Source organism: Salvelinus alpinus, chromosome 28 (genome assembly GCF_045679555.1).
Source record: "Salvelinus alpinus chromosome 28, SLU_Salpinus.1, whole genome shotgun sequence".
Lineage (NCBI taxonomy): Eukaryota > Metazoa > Chordata > Actinopteri > Salmoniformes > Salmonidae > Salvelinus > Salvelinus alpinus.
Genome location: NC_092113.1, coordinates 45,932,648 through 45,955,641, shown reverse-complemented (window position 1 = coordinate 45,955,641; position 22,994 = coordinate 45,932,648). Strand labels below are relative to the sequence as shown.

Here is a 22,994-nt window from a genome sequence, read left to right as displayed (position 1 = left end):
AGGTGAGGGGTGGTAGATGAGATATCAGGTTGCTAGGTGAGGGGTGGTAGATGGGATATCAGGTTGCTAGGTGAGGGGTGGTAGATGGGATATCAGGTTGCTAGGTGAGGGGTGGTAGATGGGATATCAGGTTGCTAGGTGAGGGGTGGTAGATGGGATATCAGGTTGCTAGGTGAGGGGTGGTAGATGGGATATCAGGTTGCTAGGTGATGGATGGGCTAGCAGGTTGCTAGGTGACGGGGGGTGGATGGGACAGCAGCAAACCTCTTTCACATGATTTCTCACATGACTCCATGTGGGCCGTATGTATGGCTTGAACCCCCTCTCTGACCAGGCTCCTACTGTAGGGCTCAGTGTGGGCCGTATGCATGGCTTGAAACACACTAGTTCTAAGTCATTTATTGAAATAATAAAATATTCATCAAAATCAATTCATTTATTTCCACAGAAAGCTTTTGATTTTGTAAATAGGAATATTTGACACTATAGTTTGTTAAAGACAGGTGTTGTTGATGGGGACTTTTAGAACACAGTCCAGTCTCTTAACAAAGTCCCAAAGCCTGGTTAATGAATATGGTACAGACTGGTTTCCCACATCCTCGGGTGTAAACCGCCTTTTCACCGACTTTGTTTGCTTTGTTTATAAATTATTTGGCAAAATAAATTAAACAGATACATATTGGAGTAAAAGATGATGGTGAAATGCTAAGTATCCTTTTATATGCCAATGATTTTATTATGATGCCAGAAACTGAACAAGACCTGCAGAACATGTTACTATGTCCAGTCAACTGGTGTAAAAGATGGAGACTCATGATCAACCAGACTAAAACACAGATAATGACTTGGTGTAAAAGATGGAGACTCATGATCAAACACAGATAATGCATTTTATGTGCTACGTTTTCATTGGTCTGTACATTTAATCTGGAGCAGGATACTTGTTATTTTGCCATTGGCCCAGTTGTACTGCAAGGACTTCTGATTGGTCAACCCCAGGTGAGCGTGGGGGAGATATAAGTGGCATCCTGTTTCTTTGTTCTATGGTGACAAGCTGAGGACAGTGAGAATGAACATCTACCTCCCAGCATAACATCTATGATTTGTCCTTTTCAAATGAATCTGTTTTTCTCCCCCTGATTTGCTTTGGGGTTTGTGTTATTGAAGAATAACATCGACTGCTAACAGTGGTGAACTGGAAGAAGAGGAAAGCCTATGTAACTATTGTGACCTTGAAGAAATAGTGAACGAAACTCATTTTTATCCTGTATTGCCCTTTCTACCATGTGTCAATAAATCCCGTAAGGGATGGGTTGCCAATGGCGATTTGACAACAACAACAACAACAACAAAAATCATTTGAAAAAATAAAAACATTTGAAAAAAATAACAATTTCATTCATTTAAATCAATTCCACAAATTCAGAGTTTGAAAATATATACAGAAGCAAAGGTAAATATTATGATCAAATTAATTATTCCAATCATCCCAGCTACTAATGGGGACAGCTATTAGCGTGTGGGTCCTGCTTGTAATGGGCAACTTCAACTTTGATCATATTATAATTCTATTTACCGAGCGCATTTGACAAGTCGCACGTCAGACCCGGGAAGACCTGAAATCCCAGGGCATCAGAGGAACTGGAATCAGAACTGTTAGTTGTAGTATTTGTGTGTATAGTTTTAAAGTGATGCTGTAATTCATGCAGCTACAGATGAGTAAAAGGTTGTGATCAGATTTGTGTGTATAGTTTTAAAGTGATGCTGTAATTCATGCAGCTGCAGATGAGTAAAAGATTGTGATCAGACAGCTCTGCTCTTTCCTGATGAATAGTGTTTTGTTTTGGGGACGCTAGTCATTAGCGACGCAGCAGCTCCATAAAGTTTCCACAGTACGATAGTGGGTTCTAGATTACTGCTCAAAAACATAGCCATTTCACAGTGCAATAGAGCCAATACCTCAGCACAGGAGTACCCATGGTCATACCGTCATGCTTAGGGGGTTAGAGGGGAGTTGTATTCAGGGGACACGACCAAACCATCCTCACTGAAGTCCCGCCGGGGTGAGTGTGAGGGTGAGTGGGAGGGTGAGTGTGAGGGTGAGTGGGAGGGTGAGTGTGAGGGTGAGTGTTCAGGGGAATCTGCTGAGTCGATGCGGTCCGCTCGGTGCTGCTTGATCTCCTGAGGGGTCTTCAGAAACCTGGAGAGAGGAGAAGGACTGAGTGTGTGTTTCTGTGTGTGTGTGTGTGTGTGTGTGTGTGTGTGTGTGTGTGTGTGTGTGTGTGTGTGTGTGTGTGTGTGTGTGTGTGTGTGTGTGTGTGTGTCCCACCTGAAGAGTAGTTTCTGTCCAGGTTCTTTCTTGATGATGTTGAGTTTGTAGTAGTGTCTCAGAGCACGAGACATCTTCTCATACGTCATGTTGGCTCGGTTCTACAGGGAGACACACACTTTCCTCTTCATCACCATCATCATCACCATCATCATCATCACCACCGTCATCACCACTACTGTCTTCATCATCACCACCATCATCATCACCACTACTGTCTTCATCATCACCACCGCCATCATCACCACCGTCATCATCACCATCATCATCATCATCACCACCATCATCATCACTACTGTCTTCATCATCATCAATACTGTCTTCATCACCACCACCATCATCATCATCACTACTGTCTTCATCATCATCACTACTGTCTTCATCACCACCACCATCATCATCATCACTACTGTCTTCATCATCATCACTACTGTCTTCATCACCACCCCCATCATCATCATCACTACCGTCTTCATCATCATCACTACTGTCTTCATCATCACCACTACTGTCTTCATCATCACTACTACTGATGATGAAGATGATGAAGACAGTAGTGATGATGATGAAGACAGTAGTGATGATGACAGTAGTGGTGATGAACATCATCATCACCACCATCATCATCACCATCATCATCATCATCATCACCACCATCATCATCACCACTACTGTCTTCATCATCACCACTACTGTCTTCATCATCATCAACACCATCATCATCATCACCACTACTGTCTTCATCCTCATCAACACCATCATCATCATCACCATCATCACCACCACCACAACTGTCTTCATCATCACCACCATCATCATCACCACTACTGTCATCATCACCACCAACACCATCATCATCACCACTACTGTCTTCATCACCACCACCATCATCATCATCACCACCATCATCATCACCACTACTGTCTTCATCATCACAACTACTGTCTTCATCATCACCATCATCATCATCATCACCACCACTGTCATCATCATCATCATCATCATCATCACCACCACCATCACCATCATCATCATCATCACTACTGTCTTCATCATCATCACCATCATCATCATCACCCCCATCATCATCACCACCATCATCATCACCACTATCATCATCATCACCACTACTGTCTTCATCATCATCACCATCATCATCACTACTGTCTTCATCATCATCACTACTGTCTTCATCATCATCACTACTGTCTTCATCATCATCACTACTGTCTGCATCATCATCACTACTGTCTTCATCATCACCACTACTGTCTTCATCATCACCACTACTGTCTTCATCATCATCACTACTGTCTTCATCATCATCACTACTGTCTTCATCATCACCACTACTGTCTTCATCAACACCACTACTGTCTTCATCATCATCACTACTGTCTTCATCATCATCACTACTGTCTTCATCATCACCACTACTGTCTTCATCATCATCACTACTGTCTTCATCATCACCACTACTGTCTTCATCATCACCACTACTGTCTTCATCATCACCACTACTGTCTTCATCATCATCACCACTATCATCATCATCACTACTGTCATCACCATCACCACCATCATCATCAACACCATCATCATCACCACCATCATCATCACCACCATCATTCACAACTAACAGAGTTTGAATGTCATTCAGGCCATACAACATCTCCCTACTCAGCCAGAGGTCACCTCCCTACTCAGCCAGAGGTCACCTCCCTACTCAGCCAGAGGTCATCTCCCTACTCAGCCAGAGGGCATCCCCCTACTCAGCCAGAGGTCACCTCCCTACTCAGCCAGAGGTCACCTCCCTACTCAGCCAGAGGTCATCTCCCTACTCAGCCAGAGGTCACCTCCCTACTCAGCCAGAGGTCACCTCCCTACTCAGCCAGAGGTCATCTCCCTACTCAGCCAGAGGTCACCTCCCTACTCAGCCAGAGGTCATCTCCCTACTCAGCCAGAGGTCACCTCCCTACTCAGCCAGAGGTCACCTCCCTACTCAGCCAGAGGTCATCCCTCTACTCAGCCAGGGGTCATCTCCCTACTCAGCCAGAGGTCATCTCCCTACTCAGCCAGAGGTCATCCCTCTACTCAGCCAGAGGTCATCCCTCTACTCAGCCAGAGGTCACCTCCCTACTCAGCCAGAGGTCACCTCCCTACTCAGCCAGAGGTCACCTCCCTACTCAGCCAGAGGTCACCTCCCTACTCAGCCAGAGGTCACCTCCCTACTCAGCCAGAGGTCACCTCCCTCCGAGGCCCTCCCCCAGCCAGAGGTCACCTCCCTACTCAGCCAGAGGTCACCTCCCTACTCAGCCAGAGGTCACCTCCCTACTCAGCCAGAGGTCATCTCTCTACTCAGCCAGAGGTCACCTCCCTACTCAGCCAGAGGTCACCTCCCTACTCAGCCAGAGGTCATCTCTCTACTCAGCCAGAGGTCAACTCCCTACTCAGCCAGAGGTCACCTCCCTACTCAGCCAGAGGTCACCTCCCTACTCAGCCAGAGGTCACCTCCCTACTCAGCCAGAGGTCATCTCCCTACTCAGCCAGAGGTCACCTCTCTACTCAGCCAGAGGTCACCTCCCTACTCAGCCAGAGGTCACCTCCCTACTCAGCCAGAGGTCACCTCCCTACTCAGCCAGAGATCACCTCCCTACTCAGCCAGAGGTCACCTCCCTACTCAGCCAGAGGTCACCTCCCTACTCAGCCAGAGGTCACCTCCCCTACTCAGCCAGAGGTCATCTCTCTACTCAGCCAGAGGTCACCTCCCTACTCAGCCAGAGGTCACCTCCCTACTCAGCCAGAGGTCACCTCCCTACTCAGCCAGAGGTCACCTCCCTACTCAGCCAGAGGTCACCTCCCTACTCAGCCAGGGGTCACCTCCCTACTCAGCCAGAGGTCAACTCCCTTACTCAGCCAGAGGTCACCTCCCTACTCAGCCAGAGGTCACCTCCCTACTCAGCCAGAGGTCATCCCTCTACTCAGCCAGAGGTCATCCCTCTACTCAGCCAGAGGTCATCCCTCTACTCAGCCAGAGGTCATCTCCCTACTCAGCCAGGGGTCACCTCCCTACTCAGCCAGAGGTCACCTCCCTACTCAGCCAGAGGTCATCTCCCCTACTCAGCCAGAGGTCATCTCCCTACTCAGCCAGAGGTCACCTCCCTACTCAGCCAGAGGTCATCTCCCCTACTCAGCCAGAGGTCACCTCCCTACTCAGCCAGAGGTAATCTCCCTACTCAGCCAGAGGTCATCTCTCTACTCAGCCAGAGGTCACCTCCCTACTCAGCCAGAGGTCACCTCCCTACTCAGCCAGAGGTCATCTCCCCTACTCAGCCAGAGGTCACCTCCCTACTCAGCCAGAGGTCATCAATCTACTCAGCCAGAGGTCATCCCCCTACTCAGCCAGAGGTCACCTCCCTACTCAGCCAGATGTCACCTCTCTACTCAGCCAGAGGTCACCTCCCTACTCAGCCAGAGGTCACCTCTCTACTCAGCCAGAGGTCACCTCCCTACTCAGCCAGAGGTCATCTCCCTACTCAGCCAGAGGTCACCTCCCTACTCAGCCAGAGGTCACCTCCCTACTCAGCCAGAGGTCACCTCCCTACTCAGCCAGAGGTCACCTCCCTACTCAGCCAGAGGTCACCTCCCTACTCAGCCAGAGGTCACCTCCCTACTCAGCCAGAGGTCACCTCCCTACTCAGCCAGAGGTCACCTCTCTACTCAGCCAGAGGTCACCTCCCTACTCAGCCAGAGGTCATCTCCCTACTCAGCCAGAGGTAATCTCCCTACTCAGCCAGAGGTAATCTCCCTACTCAGCCAGAGGTCATCTCTCTACTCAGCCAGAGGTCACCTCCCTACTCAGCCAGAGGTCACCTCCCTACTCAGCCAGAGGCCATCTCCCCTACTCAGCCAGAGGTCACCTCCCTACTCAGCCAGAGGTCATCCCTCTACTCAGCCAGAGGTCACCTCCCTACTCAGCCAGATGTCACCTCCCTACTCAGCCAGATGTCACCTCTCTACTCAGCCAGAGGTCACCTCCCTACTCAGCCAGAGGTCACCTCTCTACTCAGCCAGAGGTCACCTCCCTACTCAGCCAGAGGTCATCTCCCTACTCAGCCAGAGGTCACCTCCCTACTCAGCCAGAGGTCACCTCCCTACTCAGCCAGAGGTCACCTCCCTACTCAGCCAGAGGTCACCTCCCTACTCAGCCAGAGGTCACCTCCCTACTCAGCCAGGGGTCACCTCCCTACTCAGCCAGGGGTCACCTCCCTACTCAGCCAGAGGTCAACTCCCCTACTCAGCCAGAGGTCACCTCCCTACTCAGCCAGAGGTCATCTCCCTACTCAGCCAGAGGTCACCTCCCTACTCAGCCAGAGGTCACCTCCCTACTCAGCCAGAGGTCATCTCCCTACTCAGCCAGAGGTCATCTCTCTACTCAGCCAGAGGTCATCCCTCTACTCAGCCAGAGGTCATCCCTCTACTCAGCCAGAGGTCATCCCTCTACTCAGCCAGAGGTCATCTCCCTACTCAGCCAGAGGTCACCTCCCTACTCAGCCAGAGGTCATCCCCCTACTCAGCCAGAGGTCATCCCTCTACTCAGCCAGAGGTCACCTCCCTACTCAGCCAGAGGTCATCTCTCTACTCAGCCAGAGGTCACCTCTCTACTCAGCCAGAGGTCATCTCCCCTACTCAGCCAGGGGTCACCTCCCTACTCAGCCAGATGTCACCTCCCTACTCAGCCAGAGGTCACCTCCCTACTCAGCCAGAGGTCCACTCCCTACTCAGCCAGAGGTCACCTCCCTACTCAGCCAGAGGTCACCTCCCTACTCAGCCAGAGGTCATCTCCCTACTCAGCCAGAGGTCATCTCTCTACTCAGCCAGAGGTCATCCCTCTACTCAGCCAGAGGTCATCCCTCTACTCAGCCAGAGGTCATCTCCCTACTCAGCCAGGGGTCACCTCCCTACTCAGCCAGAGGTCACCTCCCTACTCAGCCAGAGGTCATCTCCCCTACTCAGCCAGAGGTCATCTCCCCTACTCAGCCAGAGGTCACCTCCCTACTCAGCCAGAGGTCACCTCCCTACTCAGCCAGAGGTCATCTCCCTATTCAGCCAGAGGTCATCTCTCTACTCAGCCAGAGGTCACCTCCCTACTCAGCCAGAGGTCATCTCTCTACTCAGCCAGAGGTCATCTCCCTACTCAGCCAGAGGTCATCTCTCTACTCAGCCAGAGGTCACCTCCCTACTCAGCCAGAGGTCACCTCCCTACTCAGCCAGAGGTCACCTCCCTACTCAGCCAGAGGTCACCTCCCTACTCAGCCAGAGGTCATCTCCCTACTCAGCCAGAGGTCACCTCTCTACTCAGCCAGAGGTCACCTCTCTACTCAGCCAGAGGTCACCTCTCTACTCAGCCAGAGGTCACCTCCCTACTCAGCCAGAGGTCACCTCCCTACTCAGCCAGAGGTCACCTCCCTACTCTGCCAGAGGTCACCTCCCTACTCAGCCAGAGGTCACCTCCCTACTCAGCCAGAGGTCATCTCCCTACTCAGCCAGAGGTCACCTCTCTACTCAGCCAGAGGTCACCTCCCTACTCAGCCAGAGGTCATCTCCCTACTCAGCCAGAGGTCACCTCCCTACTCAGCCAGAGGTCACCTCCCTACTCAGCCAGAGGTCACCTCCCTACTCAGCCAGAGGTCATCTCCCTACTCAGCCAGAGGTCACCTCTCTACTCAGCCAGAGGTCACCTCCCTACTCAGCCAGAGGTCACCTCCCTACTCAGCCAGAGGTCACCTCCCTACTCAGCCAGAGGTCATCTCTCTACTCAGCCAGAGGTCATCTCCCTACTCAGCCAGAGGTCATCTCCCTACTCAGCCAGAGGTCATCCCTCTACTCAGCCAGAGGTCATCCCTCTACTCAGCCAGAGGTCATCTCCCCTACTCAGCCAGAGGTCATCTCCCCTACTCAGCCAGAGGTCACCTCCCTACTCAGCCAGAGGTCACCTCCCTACTCAGCCAGAGGTCATCCCTCTACTCAGCCAGAGGTCATCCCTCTACTCAGCCAGAGGTCATCCCTCTACTCAGCCAGAGGTCATCTCCCCTACTCAGCCAGAGGTCATCTCTCTACTTAGCCAGAGGTCATCTCCCTACTCAGCCAGAGGTCATCTCCCTACTCAGCCAGAGGTCACCTCCCTACTCAGCCAGAGGTCACCTCCCTACTCAGCCAGAGGTCACCTCCCTACTCAGCCAGAGGTCATCTCCCTACTCAGCCAGAGGTCACCTCCCTACTCAGCCAGAGGTCACCTCCCTACTCAGCCAGAGGTCACCTCCCTACTCAGCCAGAGGTCACCTCCCTACTCAGCCAGAGGTCATCTCTCTACTCAGCCAGAGGTCATCCCTCTACTCAGCCAGAGGTCATCCCTCTACTCAGCCAGAGGTCATCCCTCTACTCAGCCAGAGGTCACCTCCCTACTCAGCCAGAGGTCACCTCCCTACTCAGCCAGAGGTCATCCCCCTACTCAGCCAGAGGTCACCTCCCTACTCAGCCAGAGGTCATCTCCCTACTCAGCCAGAGGTCATCTCTCTACTCAGCCAGAGGTCACCTCTCTACTCAGCCAGAGGTCATCTCCCCTACTCAGCCAGGGGTCACCTCCCTACTCAGCCAGATGTCACCTCCCTACTCAGCCAGAGGTCACCTCCCTACTCAGCCAGAGGTCACCTCCCTACTCAGCCAGAGGTCACCTCCCTACTCAGCCAGATGTCACCTCCCTACTCAGCCAGAGGTCACCTCCCTACTCAGCCAGATGTCACCTCCCTACTCAGCCAGAGGTCACCTCCCTACTCAGCCAGAGGTCACCTCCCTACTCAGCCAGAGGTCACCTCCCTACTCAGCCAGAGGTCATCTCTCTACTCTGCCAGAGGTCATCTCCCTACTCAGCCAGAGGTCATCTCCCTACTCAGCCAGAGGTCACCTCCCTACTCAGCCAGAGGTCACCTCCCTACTCAGCCAGAGGTCACCTCCCTACTCAGCCAGAGGTCACCTCCCTACTCAGCCAGAGGTCACCTCCCTACTCAGCCAGATGTCATCTCCCTACTCAGCCAGGGGTTGGGGTCAATTACATGTAAATTCTAATTCTAGTAGGAAACTGAAATTCAATTTCCAAAAAATGCTTCCTGAATTGACTGAATTGAAATGGAATTGACCCGAACCCTGCAAGTGGTCCCTTTACTAAAACTCTGTTCCACCATCCATCCCATACTGTGAGCTCCAGACAGACCCTCAGCGTACCTTGTGGTTCCCCCAGAGTCGAGCTAGTCCGTTGGGGTCGACCACCCTGAACACCAGGCTCTCCTGGTCCTCCCAGCGGATGAAGAGCTGGTAGCGCTGATCTGACAACAGCTGGTACACATAGTCCCACAGCAACCTGCAGTCTACACAGACAGAGAGAGGGTGTGTGTGTGTGTGTGTGTGTGTGTGTGTGTGTGTGTGTGTGTGTGTGTGTGTGTGTGTGTGTGTGTGTGTGTGTGTGTGTGTGTGTGTGTGTGTTACCTGGGATCTTGCCGTTGGCCTCTCTAGGTGGGACTTCTCTCTCAGTCCTCTCCTGATTGGACAGGTTGAGAGGCTCCTCCTCCTGGGAGCTGGGGATTATGGGAGGACACTTGGACACATCTGAGAGAGAGAGAGATTTTTATAGTTTTTTTCACTTTTGTTTATTATCTACTTCACTTGCTTTGGTCAATGTTAACATATGTGTCCCATGTCAATAAAGCCCTTAAATCGATATTGAATTGAGAGAGAGAGAGAGAGCAAGACATCACAAACATATTAAAATGCATGTTCACCAGAAGTTGCTGTGCAGAGTGTTTGGTACTCACCAGTGTGTGTGTGTGTGTGTGTGTGTGTGTGTGTGTGTGTGTGTGTGTGTGTGTGTGTGTGTGTGTGTGTGTGTGTGTGTGTGTGTGTGTGTGTGTGTGTGTGTGTGTGTGTGTGTGTGTGAGTGCGTGCGTGCGTGCGTGCGTGCGTGCGTGCGTGCGTGCGTGCGTGCGTGCGTGCGTGCATGTGTGTGTGTGTTACTAACTGACCAATCTGTGTGTGTTGTGCAGAGTGTGTGTGTGTGTGTTACTAACTGACCAATCTGTGTGTGTGTGTCTGGAGTGAGTGAGAGGGGGAGACAGAGGAAGAAGAGGGGGGGAGACAGAGAGGAGAGAGGGGGGGAGAGGGGGAGACAGAGAGGAGAGAGGAGGAGACAGAGAGGAAGAGGAGGAGTGAGAGGAGTGAGTGACAAAGAAAAAGGGAGGAGTGGAGAAGTTAGGAGAGAAAGTGAAAGATAAATCTCTCCTCAACAAAGGAGCAGTTGTTCCTGCTTCTAATCCGTGACGGTTACTGCAAAGATGGTTTCAAATACAGACAATTACAGCGCCTTCTGCTAGGGTGCTTTCTTCCCTGATTAGGGGACGGGGGGGACGGACAGGGGTACAAACCTACACAACACACACCCTACTGCCCTCAGGAAACCACCTACAGCTGATCTGTGTGTCTGTGTGAGTGTGTGTGCTGCATAGTGCACCAGGAAGTGTACTAGCCGTAAACACTAAGAACAATACAATGATGGGACACAGAAGTGTTACACGGAAGAGTCTCTCTGTCGCTGTCTCTCGGTCTCTCTCTGTGTGTCTCTGTCTCTCTCTGTGTGTCTCTGTCTCTCTCTCTCTGTGTGTCTCTGTCTCTCTGTGTCTCTGTCTCTCTCTCTGTCTCTCTGTGTGTCTCTGTCTCTCTCTCTCTGTCTCTCTCTCTCTCTGTGTCTCCCTCTCTCTCTCTGTGTCTCTCTCTCTCTGTCTCAACCCCCTTGTGGTGCGGTTCCTGAAAGGTGTACATCGTCTCAGACCGGTCTCTAAACCTATTGCGCCCACATGGGACATGGCACTGGTTTTGGAGGCACAGTGTTTCACCCCCTTTTGAACCTCTGGAGTCAATGGATCTGAAGATCCTCTCCTACAAAACCTCCCTGCTCATGACTCATGACTCATAAGGTGACGTTCGCCCTGACAGTCATGACTATGTCCTACAGGTCTGTTTCCCTTTTCACCGCCTCCTTTTGCTTCTGAAGAGCAGCAGAGGTTACATGCCCTGTGTCCGCTGGGAGCTTTTACGCAGGTACATTGAATGGAACCGGGATAACTGGTTTTACGAGCAGCTTTCTGCCTGTTTTGCTAATCCAGCTCACAGCAGGATGCTCCCTAAACGGCGTCTCCCTAAACGGCGTCTCTCTAAACGGCGTCTCTCTAAACGGCGTCTCCCTAAACGGCGTCTCCCTAAACGCCGTCTCCCTAAACGGCGTCTCCCTAAACGGCGTCTCCCTAAACGGCGTCTCTCTAAACGGCGTCTCTCTAAACGGCGTCTCTCTAAACGGCGTCTCCCTAAACGGCGTCTCCCTAAACGCCGTCTCCCTAAACGGCGTCTCCCTAAACGGCGTCTCTCTAAACGGCGTCTCCCTAAACGGCGTCTCTCTAAACGGCGTCTCTCTAAACGGCGTCTCCCTAAACGGCGTCTCCCTAAACGCCGTCTCCCTAAACGGCGTCTCCCTAAACGGCGTCTCTCTAAACGGCGTCTCCCTAAACGGCGTCTCCCTAAACGGCGTCTCCCTAAACGGCGTCTCTCTAAACGGCGTCTCTCTAAACGGCGTCTCCCTAAACGGCGTCTCTCTAAACGGCGTCTCCCTAAACGGCGTCTCTCTAAACGGCGTCTCTCTAAACGGCGTCTCTCTAAACGGCGTCTCTCTAAACGGCGTCTCCCTAAACGGCGTCTCTCTAAACGGCGTCTCTCCCACTGGATCGTGGAGGCTATCTCCCTGGCATACAGCTACAAGGATCTGGGGTAAAGAGACCAGGGTTACCTAGCGGTGTACGTACCAGGGTTACCTAGCGGTGTACGTACCCACTCCACCAGGGTTACCTAGCGGTGTACATATCCACTCCACCAGGGTTACCTAGCGGTGTACATACCAGGGTTACCTAGCGGTGTACGTACCAGGGTTACCTAGCGGTGTACGTATCCACTCCACCAGGGTTACCTAGCGGTGTACATACCAGGGTTACCTAGCGGTGTACGTACCAGGGTTACCTAGCGGTGTACGTACCAGGGTTACCTAGCGGTGTACGTACCAGGGTTACCTAGCGGTGTACGTACCAGGGTTACCTAGCGGTGTACGTACCCACTCCACCAGGGTTACCTAGCGATGTACGTACCAGGGTTACCTAGCGGTGTACGTACCCACTCCACCAGGGTTACCTAGCGGTGTACATATCCACTCCACCAGGGTTACCTAGCGGTGTACATACCAGGGTTACCTAGCGGTGTACGTACCAGGGTTACCTAGCAGTGTACGTATCCACTCCACCAGGGTTACCTAGCGGTGTACATACCAGGGTTACCTAGCGGTGTACGTACCAGGGTTACCTAGCGGTGTACGTACCAGGGTTACCTAGCGGTGTACGTACCAGGGTTACCTAGCGGTGTACGTACCAGGGTTACCTAGCGGTGTACGTACCCACTCCACCAGGGTTACCTAGCGGTGTACATACCCACTCCACCAGGGTTACCTAGCGGTGTACATACTACATCTGGGGGGGTCAGGTCTGGGGGGGGTCAGGTCTGGGGGGGTCAGGTCTGGGGGGGTCTACTACATCTGATGGGGTCAGGTCTGGGGGGGGTCTACTACATCTGGGGGGGTCAGGTCTGGGGGGGGGGTCAGGTCTGGGGGGGTCAGGTCTGGGGGGTCTACTACATCTGGGGGGGGTCAGGTCTGGGGGGGTCAGGTCTGGGGGGGTCAGGTCTGGGGGGGTCTACTACATCTGATGGGGTCAGGTCTGGGGGGGGTCTACTACATCTGGGGGGGGTCAGGTCTGGGGGGGTCAGGTCTGGGGGGTCTACTACATCTGGGGGGGGGTCAGGTCTGGGGGGGTCAGGTCTGGGGGGGTCTACTACATCTGGGGGGGGGTCAGGTCTGGGGGGATCAGGTCTGGGGGGGTCTACTACATCTGGGGGGGGGTCAGGTCTGGGGGGATCAGGTCTGGGGGGGTCTACTATGGGCCATTTCATTTAGTATCTGTTGTGTCGGCTTGGGGAGTGATTATATTTCCCCCTAGTATGTTGTACCGAAGTTGACTGACTGAAAAGGAATATAAAGTTTGTGAGTATAACTGCTGTTCCCTGAAGGAGGGGAATGAGGCACACCTCCGTTCCTGGTCCCGGTGAAGTGCGGTATTAAAATGAAGGAATAAATTCAACCCTCATGCTTATCACCTGTGGAAGGCGGGGCTTACAGCGAGGCCCGGATTTCATTGGCCTTTTCAGGCGTGACACTAGATCCTTCAGTCGAAGTGGCGAGAGTGTAACCACCCATTGCCATACCCATAGTGTGTTGTACGTCGTTTCCCTCCTTCAGGGAACTGTAGTTAGAGTCATAACGTTTCGTTTTAAGGGACACATTCATCTTCTCCCTGAAAAGCAGATGTGGGGATTCCACTCAGGCTACTTTGGTTAGAACAGAACCTCATACTCACTTGTTGATCCATTGGCTCCTAGGGGTTGGGCACCTTGGCTTCCATTGGTTTGGGGTGGCTGGGTGTGTTTAGTAGGGAGGAGTTTGGTGAGACTGAGAGGGGGCTGGGTGAGGGTCAGGATGGGTGGAGTTGTGTGGCCTGTGGAGACATCTCTTCTTTGCTGCTTCACACACTGTAGGAGCTCGTACAGTACATCACCTGGAAACAGAGAGAGAGGAGCTCGTACAGTACATCACCTGGAAACAGAGAGAGAGGAGCTCGTACAGTACATCACCTGGAAACAGAGAGAGAGGAGCTCGTACAGTACATCACCTGGAAACAGAGAGAGAGGAGCTCGTACAGTACATCACCTGGAAACAGAGAGAGAGGAGCTCGTACAGTACATCACCTGGAAACAGAGAGAGAGGAGCTCAGAGAGGTAAATCACCTGGAAACAGAGAGAGAGGAGCTCGTACAGTACATCACCTGGAAACAGAGAGAGAGGAGCTCGTACAGTACATCACCTGGAAACAGAGAGAGAGGAGCTCGTACAGTACATCACCTGGAAACAGAGAGAGGAGCTCGTAGAGTACATCACCTAGAAACAGAGAGAGAGGAGCTCGTACAGTACATCACCTGGAAACAGAGAGAGGAGCTCGTACAGTACATCACCTGGAAACAGAGAGAGAGGAGCTCGTACAGTACATCACCTGGAAACAGAGAGAGAGGAGCTCGTACAGTACATCACCTGGAAACAGAGAGAGAGGAGCTCGTACAGTACATCACCTGGAAACAGAGAGAGAGGAGCTCGTACAGTACATCACCTGGAAACAGAGAGAGAGGAGCTCGTACAGTACATCACCTGGAAACAGAGAGAGGAGCTCGTAGAGTACATCACCTGGAAACAGAGAGAGAGGAGCTCGTACAGTACATCACCTGGAAACAGAGAGAGGAGCTCGTACAGTACATCACCTGGAAACAGAGAGAGAGGAGCTCGTACAGTACATCACCTGGAAACAGAGAGAGAGGAGCTCGTACAGTACATCACCTGGAAACAGAGAGAGAGGAGCTCGTACAGTACATCACCTGGAAACAGAGAGAGAGGAGCTCGTACAGTACATCACCTGGAAACAGAGAGAGAGGAGCTCGTACAGTACATCACCTGGAAACAGAGAGAGAGGAGCTCGTACAGTACATCACCTGGAAACAGAGAGAGAGGAGCTCGTACAGTACATCACCTGGAAACAGAGAGAGAGGAGCTCGTACAGTACATCACCTGGAAACAGAGAGAGAGGAGCTCGTACAGTACATCACCTGGAAACAGAGAGAGAGGAGCTCGTAGAGTACATCACCTGGAAACAGAGAGAGAGGAGCTCGTACAGTACATCACCTGGAAACAGAGAGAGAGGAGCTCGTAGAGTACATCACCTGGAAACAGAGAGAGAGGAGCTCGTACAGTACATCACCTGGAAACAGAGAGAGAGGAGCTCCCCCCAGTGGCGTACCTAGAAACAGAGAGAGAGGAGCTCCCCCCAGTGGCGTACCTGGAAACAGAGAGAGAGGAGCTCCCCCCAGTGGCGTACCTAGAAACAGAGAGAGAGGAGCTGTCACTGGGGGGCAGTGGCGTACCTGAGTCGGGACAGCGACGTCTGAAGTCTTCCTTGGTGAGGAGGCAGAGAGCTCTGCCGTTCATCTCAAACCGTCCTCTCTCAGTTTTGAGGAGAGAATATTCCCTCTGAGCCCAGTGCAGCCAGTGGACCACATCCTCCTTATCCCACAGAGACGGGTTTATACCTAAACACACACACACACACACACACACACACACACACACACACACACACACACACACACACAACACACACAACACACACTCCTTAGATGGGTTTATACCTAAACACACACATACACACACACTCCTTAGACGGGTTTATACCTAAACACACACACACACACACACACACACACACACACACACACACACACACACACTCCTCAGACGGGTTTATACCTAAACACACACACACACACACACACACACACACACACACACACACACACACACACACACACACACACACACACACACACACACACACACACACACACACACACACACACACACACACACACACACACAGTGCTGTGAAAAAGTATTTGCCCCCTTCTGGATTCCTCAAGCTGAAGTCCACTTGGGTTCTGCAGCAGGACAATGATCCAAAACACACCAGCAAGTCCACGTGGGTTCTGCAGCAGGACAATGATCCAAAACACACCAGCAAGTCCACGTGGGTTCTGCAGCAGGACAATGATCCAAAACACACCAGCAAGTCCACTTGGGTTCTGCAGCAGGACAATGATCCAAAACACACCAGCAAGTCCACGTGGGTTCTGCAGCAGGACAATGATCCAAAACACACCAGCAAGTCCACGTGGGTTCTGCAGCAGGACAATGATCCAAAACACACCAGCAAGCCCACGTGGGTTCTGCAGCAGGACAATGATCCAAAACACACCAGCAAGCCCACTTGGGTTCTGCAGCAGGACAATGATCCAAAACACACCAGCAAGTCCACGTGGGTTCTGCAGCAGGACAATGATCCAAAACACACCAGCAAGTCCACTTGGGTTCTGCAGCAGGACAATGATCCAAAACACACCAGCAAGTCCACTTCGGTTCTGCAGCAGGACAATGATCCAAAACACACCAGCAAGTCCACTTGGGTTCTGCAGCAGGACAATGATCCAAAACACACCAGCAAATCCACCTCTGAATGGCTTCAAAAAAACTAGGTGAAGGTTTTGGAGTGGCCTAGTCAAAGTCCGGACTTGAATCTGATTGAGATGCTGTGGCGTGACCTTAAAAAGGCGGTTCATGCTCGAAAACCCTCCAATGTGGCTGAATTAAAACAATTCTGCAAAGAAGAGTGGGCCAATATTCCTCCACAGCGATGTGAAAGACTCATTGCCAGATATCACAAACGCTTGATTGCAGTTGTTGCTGGTGAGGGTGGAACAACCAGTTATTAGGTTTAGGGGGCAATTACTTTTCACGTAGGGCCATGAAGGTTCAGATAGCTTTTTTCCCTTAATAAATAAAATCATCACTTAAAAACTGCATTCAGTGTTTACTTGGGTGATCTTTGTGTAATATTTAAATTTGTTTAATGATCTGAAACATTTAAATGTGACATATGTGCAAAAGAATAAGAAATCCTGAAGGGGGCAAATACTTTTTCACAGCACTGTACATACATATATACATACATATATACAAATATACATACAAATATACATACATACATACATACATACATACAAATATACATACATACATACATACATACATACATACATACATACATACAAATATACATACATATATACATACATGCATATATACATACATGGAGCTGTTAGCCAACAAGTGTGTGTATATTTGTGTGTCTTTGACTCACGGAGTCTTCCAGGTAGCTGCCACAGGTCGTTCTGTGAAGGGGCGATGACAGGAGGGAGGAGGGTAGAGCAGGGAGGAAGGAGAGATGGAGGGAACAGCACTCCTCTGCCAGGGGCTAGGGGAGTGAGAACATGACTGTGTTCTCCATGGTCCTGCCACACACACACACACACACACACACACACACACACACACACACACACACACACACACACACACACACACACTTTTTTATATTACAATTTTAAGTTATATTGTTTCTAATACAACACAGTAAAGCCCACAACTATTCTGTCTCCTTTTTCCGGGAATTAACTTTTATCTAGCGAGCATGAAACCACACATGCAGAAGTAAATGCAAAAGTGAAAGTGTCTCTTTCTGAAACTGATCAATCATTCGCTGGGAGTAAAAACAACTGACAAAATGCGTAAAAGCAGCATAATCCATCTCTCTATATATATTCCTATTAAACGGAAACACTACTTGTAGGACCTGAACGCGTTTCCTATTCATGTCATCAGGGCTTCAGTTTACCTTGATCAGATCTGGCGGGGCACTGCCTCTGTCTTCCATCGTCCTCTACCTGTCTGTCCGGAAGTAGACTAGTAGAATAAATCTCTATAGAGTGATCAACAATCCGTCCGCTAATACGATAATTCTGTCTATAAAACTTCTATCGATTTAAGGGTCAGAATAAATTATCATGTAATCCAAACGTAGGAGCTGGACATGATTTTCACATGCAACCCGACTAGTTATGATGACATATGATCCTTGTTTCCGGGTAACGAAATCGAAAGAATCCATAGAGGTGTGTGTTTTAAAAAACAAGAGCAGATATCAGTTCCATGAACTCAACCCTGAAGGTGTGCGTGCCTGCGCGCTCGCTTATCTAAATTGAGCGCGTGTTGTTTTCTGGAGAGGCTATACGGACGCCCGGTGCCCAAAATGTATGACGGATGTCGGGCAGCGAGAGTTGAGTGGGAAGGAACATATATATTTTTGTCAAATCTTGAATTAAATTATGTTTAAGTGTGTGTTTATACTTGATTCAATAAACAATACATTTTTTAAAAAAAGGGGACAAACGGATTCGGTTCATTCAGTCGTCCTAATGAGCCCTCCCCAGCTAACGCCGCATTACATTTGTTTTCAGTTTGGATATTGGTTTGATATTCGGAGTTTGCTCGTCAGTACCTCTTCGATGGAAGGTCTTAAGATGATTAGTATATCTCGAATCAAATAAAAATAGAGTGCAAGGTACAGCCTTTTCCCCCCTCCGTTCGATTCTGTTTTCAAAAAGTTCATGTTGTTTTCAGTAGGGGAATAATTGTGCACTCACGGCTAAGGGACCGTGATAAAAGTGCAATCAGCCGAACCTAGTGTGTACAGAAAAACTACATTTTTCTCTGTATTAAATGATTTAGACTTTGGTTTTAGGAGTTGGTGGGACATAACCTGGAGGGGGATCTGGGGGCCCAGCTAGCAATGAGGAATCGGTCCAGAAGCGGCCATCTTCCAGGGCACGGAACTGATTGAATCGGCCCAGAATTGGGTGTTGGAATCGGCCCGGAATCAAAATTAATGACTGCCCAGAATCGGCCCAAGTACATCGGGCCGTTTCCATCTACCGGAATTAATGTAATATCTTATGATTCAACGAGTCGTGGCTGAACGACGACATTAAGAACATACAGCTGGCGGGTTACACACTCTATCAGCAGGACAGAACAGCAGCCTCTGGTAAGATACGGAGAGGGGGCCTATGCATTTGACAGCTGGTGCACGATATCTAAGGAAGTCTCAAGGTTTTGCTCTCCTGAGGTAGAGTATCTCATGATAAGCTGTAAACCACACTATCTACCTTGAATGTTTTCATCTGTATTTTTTCGTAGCTGTCTACATACCACCACAAACCGATGCTGCCACTAAAACCACACTCAATGAGCTGTATACCGCCCAAAGCAAACAGGAAAACGCTCATCCAGAGGCGGCCGACTTTAATGCAGGGAAACTTAAAACTTCTTTAGGATCGGTGTCCCTTCCATGGGACGGTTGAGCTAACGTAGGCTAATGTGACTAGCATGAGGTTGTAAGTAACAAGAACATTTCCCAGGACATAGACATATATGATATTGGCAGAAAGCTTAAATACTTGTTAATCTAACTGCACTGTCCAATTTACAGTAGATATTACAGTGAAAATAATACCATACTATTGTTTGAAGAGAGTGCACTATTTTGAACATGAAAAGTTATTAATAAACAAATTAGGCACATTTGGGCAGTCTTGATACAAAATTCTGAACAGAAGTACAATGGTTCATTGGATCAGTCTAAAACTTTACACATACACTGATGCCATCTAGTGGCCAACATCAAAATTGCACCTGGGCTGGAATAATACATTATGGCCTTTCTCTTGCATATCAAAGATGATGGTACAAAAATATTGGTATTATTTTTTACCAGATCTAATGTGTTATATTCTACTACATTCTTTTCACATTTCCATAAACTTTAAAGTGTTTCCTTTCAAATGGTACCAAGAATATGCATATCCTTGCTTCAGGGCCTGAGCTTTTGCCAGTTAGATTTGGGTATGTCATTTTAGTCGAAAATTGAAAAAAAGGGGCTAATCCTTAAAAGGATTAACTTAAATATGTTTTACCTCATTTCTATCAGCATGTTAAATGTGCAACCAGAGGGAAAAAAACTGGACCACCTTTACTCCACACACAGAGACGCATACAAAGCTCTCCCTCGCCCTCCAATTGGCAAATCTGACCATAACTTTATCCTCCTGATACCTGCTTTCAAGCAAAAATTAAAGCAGGAAGCACCAGTGACTCAGTCTATAAAAAAGTGGTCAGATGACGCTGATGCTAAACTACAGGACTGTTTTGCTAGTGTAACGGATGTGAAATGGCTAGCTAGTTAGCGGGTACGCGCTACTAGCATTTCAATCAGTTACGTCACTTGCTCTGAGACTTAAGTAGGGTTTCCCCTTGCTCTGCAAGGGCCGCGGCTTTTGTGGAGCGATGGGTAACGACGCTTCGTGGGTGTCAGTTGTCGATGTGTGCAGAGGGTCCCTGGTTCGCGCCCGTGTCGGGGCGAGGGGACGGTTTAAAGTTATACTGTTACATTGATGCTGTTGACCCGGATCACTGGTTGCTGCGGAAAAGGAGGAGGTTGAAAGGGGGGTGAGTGTAACGGATGTGAAATGGCTAGCTAGTTAGCGGGTACGCGCTACTAGCATTTCAATCAGTTACGTCACTTGCTCTGAGACTTAAGTAGGGTTTCCCCTTGCTCTGCAAGGGCCGTGGCTTTTGTGGAGCGATGGGTAACGACGCTTCGTGGGTGTCAGTTGTTGATGTGTGCAGAGGGTCCCTGGTTCGCGCCCGTGTCGGGGCGAGGGGACGGTTTAAAGTTATACTGTTACACTAGCACAGACTGAAATATGTTCCAGGAGTCTTCCGATGGCATTGAGGAGTACACCACATCAGTCATTGGCTTTATCAATAAGTGCATCGAAGTACGTTGTCCCCACAGTGACTGTACGTACATACCCCAACCAGAAGCCATGGATTACAGGCAACATTCGCACTGAGCTAACGGTTAAAGCTGCCGCTTTCAAGGAGCGGGACTCTAACCCGGAAGCCTATAAGAAATCCCGCTATGCCCTCCGACAAATCAATAAACAATAAGATCGAATCGTACTACACCAGCTCCGACGATCGTCGGATGTGGCAGGGCTTGCAAACTATTATAGACTACAAAGGGAAGCACAGCCGAGAGCTGCCCAGTGTTACGAGCCTACCAGACGAGCTAAATAACTTCTATGCTCGCTTCGAGGCAAGTAACACTGAAACATGCATGAGAGCATCAGCTGTTCCGGACAACTGTGTGATCAGGCTCTCCTCAGCCGACGTGAGTAAGACTTTTTAACAGGTCATCATTCACAAGGCCGCAGGGCCAGACGGACGTGTACTCCGATCATGCACTGACCAACTGGCAAGTGTCTTCATTGACATTTTCAACCTCTCCCTGTCTGAGTCTGTAATACCAACATGTTTCAAGCAGACCACCATAGTCCCTGGGCCCAAGAACACTAAGGTAACTTGCCTAAATGACTATGTCTGTAGCCATGAAGTGCTTTGTGCTTTGAAAGGCAGGTAATGGCTCACATCAACACCATTATCCCATAAACCCGAGACCCAATTTGCATACCACATCAACAGATCCACAGATGATGCAATCTCTATTGCACTCCACACGGCCCTTTCACACCTGGACAAAAGGAACACCTATGTGAGAATGCTGTTCATTGACTACAGCTCAGCGTTCAACACCATAGTGCCCTCAAAGCTCATCACTAAGCTAAGGATCCTGGGACTAAACACCTCCCTCTGCAACTGGATCCTGGACTTCCTGACGGGCCGCCTCCAGGTGGTGAGGGTAGGTAACAACACATCCGCCACGATGATCCTCAACACGGGGGCCACTCAGGGGTCCCCCTCCTGTACTCCCTGTTCACTCATGACTGCACGGCCAGGCACGACTCCAACACCATCATTAAGTTTGCTGATGACACAACAGTGGTAGACCTGATCATAGACAACGATGAGACAGTCTATAGGGAGGAGATCAGAGACCTGACTGTGTGGTGAAAGGACAACAACCTATCCCTCAACGTGATCAAGACAAAGGAGATGATTGTGGACTGCAGGAAAAGGAGGACCGAGCATGCCCCCATTCTCATCGACGGGGTTGTCCACATATTCTAAGTCAGAACCGTCCAGAGTAGTGATGCTAAGCGGGCAGGAGGGTGCAGGCAGCAATCGGTTGAAGAGCATGCATTTAGTTTTACTAGCATTTAAAAGCAGTTGGAGGCCACGGAAGGAGTGTTGTAGCTTGTTTGGAGGTTAGTTAACACAGTGTCCAAGGAAGGGCCAGATTTATAAAGGATGGTGTCGTCTGCGTAGAGGTGGATCAAAGAATCACCAGCAGCAAGAGCGACATCATTGATGTATACAGAGAAAAGAGTCGGCCCGAGAATTTAACCCTGTGGCACCCCCATAGAGACTGCCAGAGGTCCGGACAACAGGCCCTCCGATTTGACACACTGAACTCTATCTGAGAAGTTGTTGGTGAACCAGGTGAGGCAGTCATTTGAGAAACCAAGGCTGTTGAGTCTGCCGATAAGAATGCGGTGATTGACAGAGTCGAAAGCCTTGGCCAGGTCGATGAAGACGGCTGCACAGTACTGTCTTTTATCGATGGCGGTTATGATATGGTTTAGGACCTTGAACGTGGCTGAGGTGCAACCGTGACCAGCTCGGAAACCAGATTGCATAATGGAGAAGGTACGGTGGGATTCAAAATGGTCGGTGATCTGTTTGTTAACTTGGCTTTCGAAGACTTTAGAAAGGCAGGACAGGATGGATAATGGTCTATAACAGTTTGGGTCAAGAGTGTCTCCCCCTTTGAAGAGGGGGATGACCGCGGCAGCTGTCCAATCTTTAGGGATTTCAGAGGATACGAAAGAGAGGTTGAACAGGCTAATAATAGGGGATGCAACATTTTCGACAGATCATTTTAGAAAGAGAGGGTCCAGATTTTGCAGCTGTTTCAGAACATCAGCTATCTGGATTTGGGTGAAGGAGAATGTTA

At 50.0% G+C, this 22,994-nt stretch overlaps 1 protein-coding gene across 1 annotated transcript; it reads right to left on the bottom strand.

Moving 5' to 3' along the window:
- Nucleotides 1-710: 710 nt before the first annotated feature.
- etv7 (ETS variant transcription factor 7) lies at nt 711-18,128 on the bottom strand. The gene is made up of 8 exons (XM_071373294.1): nt 17,856-18,128; nt 17,322-17,472; nt 15,493-15,657; nt 13,885-14,082; nt 9,872-9,991; nt 9,611-9,753; nt 2,330-2,430; nt 711-2,200 (listed from the first exon to the last, which is right to left on the bottom strand). The coding sequence occupies exons 1-8, from the start codon at nt 17,892-17,894 to the stop codon at nt 1,996-1,998; spliced, it is 1,122 nt and encodes a 373-aa protein (XP_071229395.1). The 5' UTR covers nt 17,895-18,128; the 3' UTR covers nt 711-1,995.
- Between the last annotated feature and the right edge of the window lie 4,866 nt (nt 18,129-22,994).

Coding starts and splice junctions, on each gene's coding strand:
- etv7 (XM_071373294.1), bottom strand. CDS start 17,894: ATGGAAGACAGAGGCAGTGCCCCGCCAGATCTGATCAAG. Junction 9,754..9,871: donor GGCCAACGGCAAGATCCCAG/GTAACACACACA, acceptor CTGTCTGTGTAG/ACTGCAGGTTGCTGTGGGAC. Junction 2,201..2,329: donor GGACAGAAACTACTCTTCAG/GTGGGACACACA, acceptor TCCTCTCTCCAG/GTTTCTGAAGACCCCTCAGG.